This window comes from Passer montanus, unplaced genomic scaffold, assembly GCF_014805655.1.
Source record: "Passer montanus isolate IOZ18808 unplaced genomic scaffold, ASM1480565v1 scaffold1471, whole genome shotgun sequence".
Taxonomy (NCBI): Eukaryota; Metazoa; Chordata; class Aves; order Passeriformes; family Passeridae; genus Passer; species Passer montanus.
The window spans coordinates 1-4,320 of record NW_024361730.1 but is presented as its reverse complement, the minus strand read 5'-3'; the positions used below and the strand labels follow the sequence as shown (position 1 = coordinate 4,320).

Genomic DNA, 4,320 nt, shown 5'->3' with positions numbered 1-4,320 from the left:
AAGGTACCTGATGAGCTCTTTGTTTTGCAGGAGACTTCTACAGCTGGAGAACCCAAAATCAGTGAATTTTTTCACAGCTTCAAACACTTTAAAATATTTTTCCAGAAAAGATCCTTCTTCAAATGTGATATGGAAAAATGCCTTGAATGCATTGTCCATATCTTCCTGGGAGTAGGTGACCGGGTACATTTTCATCACAAAGTTCTCTGATGGTTTGATGTGCAGGGAGACTTCAGGTGCCACCACAACCACCTCATGTCCCTTCTGCTGGAGCATGTCCAAACCCTCCCGCATGCTCAGCCAGGGGCTCCCATCCACCGATGTCACCAGGAGCTTCCCAGCAGCAGCCAGACCCAGCAGGGAGAGGAGCAGAAGCACAGCTGGTGGAGAAGCACTGAGCCCCATGGCCATTCCTGCAGGGATCAAGTGAGGGCCGCCAGGGAAGGAAACCCGCAGCAGCGCAGGAGCTCCAGCGCTTGCTCTGCGCTTCCAATCAATCTGTGCTGCAGCCCAACTTTGTATCCTTGCTTTATCTGCTGTGTGGTAAATGTGTAATCACCGGTGTGATAACAGGCTGAATAACCAGCAGCAAAGTTCAGGAACCTGATAAATGTGGGGGATGCACCAGATAAGCCTTGTGTTTTATAACAAAACCTTTGGCACTTTTGTCACATTTGAGAACCAACTCCAAAGCCACCTGCAAAGCCCCTTGAGACTTCTGAAATTGGCTGCTACACCTCATACAGCCATCATCACCAAGCCAAATATTTCCTAGATCTGCCTGCAAACAGAGAGGCTCCTTCCCAATCTGAGAGCCCCCAGCCTGACACCTTCCTCCAGATTAGAGCTTGCGAAATACCCAGGTGAAGAAGCACAAAAAATTCACTGGCAAAGAAAGATGCAGTGAGGCAACAAGGACAGAAGCCTGAGGTGCATTTCTCAGTAAACACCAGACCCAACTACAACAATTTGCTAATTAGGGATTGCGCCTGACTGCAAGGCTTTCATAGCCCCACAGACGTGTTTGTCACTCACTAAGAGAGTATCAATTTACACAAATGTACCAAAATTTACAGATTGTAGGGACACTTAAAACTGAACAAGACAGAGAAAGGAACATCCTGACCTCACTGGACATGCTTTGACAGGAGGTTCTCAGAGAGACCTCAAATGTCCTTCATGGTGACAATGTTTGATGAGCCTATGACAATTCAGAGCATTGAAAATCCTTCATTAAAGGAATGAAAGGAGACAATTGGAGAGGAAATCAGCCATATTGGACCAGAGGATAAATGAACACGTGTGTTCATGTTTTCAAGTGTCTCTTGCGTCAGATCAACATCCTTAATGGAAGAAGCTCTGAGGAACCCACTCCAATTCAAAGCTGCCTTGGAGCAGAGGCACAGGACCAAAGGGCATTCAACGAGAGCTAATTCCTTATACAACACTTTCTCCGCCTTTCTACCCTGATAATCCTTCACAGATACCAGAACCAGCACTTTCCTGCAAAGCACAAGCAGTTTGAAATCCTCCTTTCTAATGAAAGCTGAGTTTCAGCATCCCAGACAATTCTAAAGCCTGCAAGAACAAGAAGAGAAAACACAGGGTGACCCACCTGACTTAGCTTCTTGTAAGCACAATTTACTCCACTAATCAAAACCATGTTGGGCATCAAGGGTTTTGGGAAGTGCAAGACAAAGTCCAGCTTCATGAGCCAAATGGAAGCCTGGCGCAGGAGATCCGGCACGGTCACCTCCCGCTTGAGGAACTCTGAAGCCAGTTCTGCATAAGGTTGGAAGACAACATCGCAGAGGAAGAAATTTGGCATGTCATAGAGCATGTTCTTCACCCGCTGGAGAAAGGTCATGTGGTCTGTAAGGTCTGTAAATACTCTGGGAACATAGGAAGGAGGATTGGGGCACTGGGTGGCTTGATATTCCAAACCACATGGAATTTGCTGCAGGAAATACACAGAAGGCAGGGAAAGATACTCGGCCAGTATTGCCCCACAGGGGAGGATAGGGTCTGTGAGGACGGCATCAAACTTGCTCTCCTCAAGGTACCTGATGAGCTCCTTGTTGTGAATTAAGTGTGTGCAGGTGGCCAGGAACAGAGCAGAGGTCTTCTTTGCCTGTTGGTACTGTCTAATAACTCTTTCCAGAAAAGGTCCTCCTTTAAATAAATCCATTACTGATCCTTTGAAAACTTTATCCATCTCTTCCCGAGTGAAAGGCACTGGGTACATTTTCATCTCAAAGGTCTTGGATGGTTTGATCTGCAGGGAGACTTCAGGTGCCACCACAACCACCTCGTGTCCCTTCTGCTGGAGCATGTCCAGCAATTCCCTCATGCTGAGCCAGTGGCTCCCATCCACTGGCACCACCAGGAGCTTCCCAGCAGCAGCCAGACCCAGCAGGGAGAGGAGCAGAAGCACAGCTGGTGGAGAAGCACTGAGCCCCATGGCCATTCCTGCAGGGATCAGCTGAGTGCTTCCAGGGAAGGAACCCCGCGGCAGCGCAGGAGCTCCAGCGCTTGCTCTGCGCTTCCAATCAATCTGTGCTGCAGCCCAACTTTGTATCCTTGCTTTATCTGCTGTGTGGTAAATGTGTAATCACCGGTGTGATAACAGGCTGAATAACCAGCAGCAAAGTTCAGGAACCTGATAAATGTGGGGGATGCACCAGATAAGCCTTGTGTTTTATAACAAAACCTTTGGCACTTTTGTCACCTTTGAGCGCCACCTGCAAAGCCCCTTGAGACCTCTGAAATTGGCTGCTATACCTCACACAGCCATCATCACCAAGCCAAAGTTTTCCTAGATCTGCCTGCAAACAGAGGGCCTGCTTCCCACCCTGAGAGCCCCCAGCCTGACACCTTCCTCCAGATTAGAGCTTGCGAAATACCCAGGTGAAGAAGCACAAAAAATTCACTGGCAAAGAAAGATGCAGTGAGGCAACAAGGACAGAAGCCTGAGGTGCATTTCTCAGTAAACACCAGACCCAACTACAACAATTTGCTAATTAGGGATTGCACCTGACTGCAAGATTTTGACAGCTCCACAGACTACTTCGTCACTCACTAAGAGTCTACCAAGTTACACAAAGTCACACAAAGCAGCTCTGAATCCATGAACTGAAAACAGCACATGCAGAGCACACTTTAGAGGTGAGAAGGTACAGGACTGCTGCCTACAAAAGGAAAGGGAGGGAAAAATTCATGAGCATTCATCCAAACACACGGCATGGGAAGAAAACTGCCACCTGCAACACAAGATTCAAGGCTCCTGAACACAGAAATCTATCACCACACAAATTGAAAACAGAGTGTGACCCACCTGAGGCAGCTCCTTGTGAGCACAGTTTAATCCTCCAATTGGAATGATGTTGGGCATCAAGGGTCTTGGATAATCAAGCACAAATTCCAGCCTCAGGAGCCAAACAGAGCCCTTCCGTAAGAGATCCTGCACAGTCACCTCCCTCTGCAGGAAATCTGAAGCCAGTTTTGAGAACGGGTCAAAGGCAAAATTACAGAGGAAAAGGTTTTGGGTGTCAAAGAGCAGGTTCTTCACTCGCTGGAGAAAGGTCATGTGGTCTGTCAGTTCTGAAAATGCCCTGGGCACATAGGAAGGAGGATTGGGACACTGAGTGGCTTCAAAATCTAACCCACATGGGATTCCTCGTAAGAAGTACACAGAAGGAAGGGAAAGATGCTCAGCCAGGATCACCCCACAAGGTATTACAGGGTCTGTAAGGATGGCATCGAACTTGCTCTCCTCAAGATAGCTCATGAGCTCTTTGTTTTGCAGGAGATGTTCACAACTGCTGACTGCCAAATTACCGAGTCTTTTCATATGTTGGTACACTTTAAGAAATCTTTCCAGAAAAGATCCTTCTTGTAATGAAGTGTGTATAAACAGCTTGAAATCCTTCTCCATCTCTTCCTGGGTGATGGGGCCAGAGTACATTTTCATCTCAAAGTTCTTTGATCACATCACCATTCAGACCTGCAGAGGCTTACTCGTTCCCTCAGGCAAGGTCTGTCCCTGTAGGAGTGTTCCCCTCTGCCTCTCTCTTGGAAAACTCATGTCTAGGAGACTCAGATCCCATGGCAGCTTCAGAACATCTCTTTAAGATGGTTTCGAGACTGATAAGACAGAGAAGATGGAAGGATGATGCCATTGCCAAGTCCACAGAATCACCAGATAACTCCCATCTCTCTCTATCAGAGGAACAATAAAGAGTGCCCCAGGAAGGAGGCAGGTGTGGCTCTGGGACTGCACTTTGGTTCCTTCCCTCTGGCTGGACCTTCTGCATGTTCAGG

The 4,320-nt window shown here is 47.7% G+C and overlaps 2 protein-coding genes across 2 annotated transcripts; both read right to left on the bottom strand.

The window, feature by feature from the left end:
* Positions 1-1,295: 1,295 nt before the first annotated feature.
* Positions 1,296-2,594, bottom strand: LOC120498384 (UDP-glucuronosyltransferase 1A1-like). Its single transcript, XM_039701026.1, has one exon. The coding sequence runs from the start codon at positions 2,465-2,467 to the stop codon at positions 1,478-1,480; it is 990 nt and encodes a 329-aa protein (XP_039556960.1). The 5' UTR covers positions 2,468-2,594; the 3' UTR covers positions 1,296-1,477.
* A 499-nt stretch (positions 2,595-3,093) lies between these two features.
* On the bottom strand, positions 3,094-3,980 carry LOC120498385 (UDP-glucuronosyltransferase 1A1-like). Its single transcript, XM_039701027.1, has one exon. The coding sequence runs from the start codon at positions 3,968-3,970 to the stop codon at positions 3,275-3,277; it is 696 nt and encodes a 231-aa protein (XP_039556961.1). The 5' UTR covers positions 3,971-3,980; the 3' UTR covers positions 3,094-3,274.
* Positions 3,981-4,320: the final 340 nt, after the last annotated feature.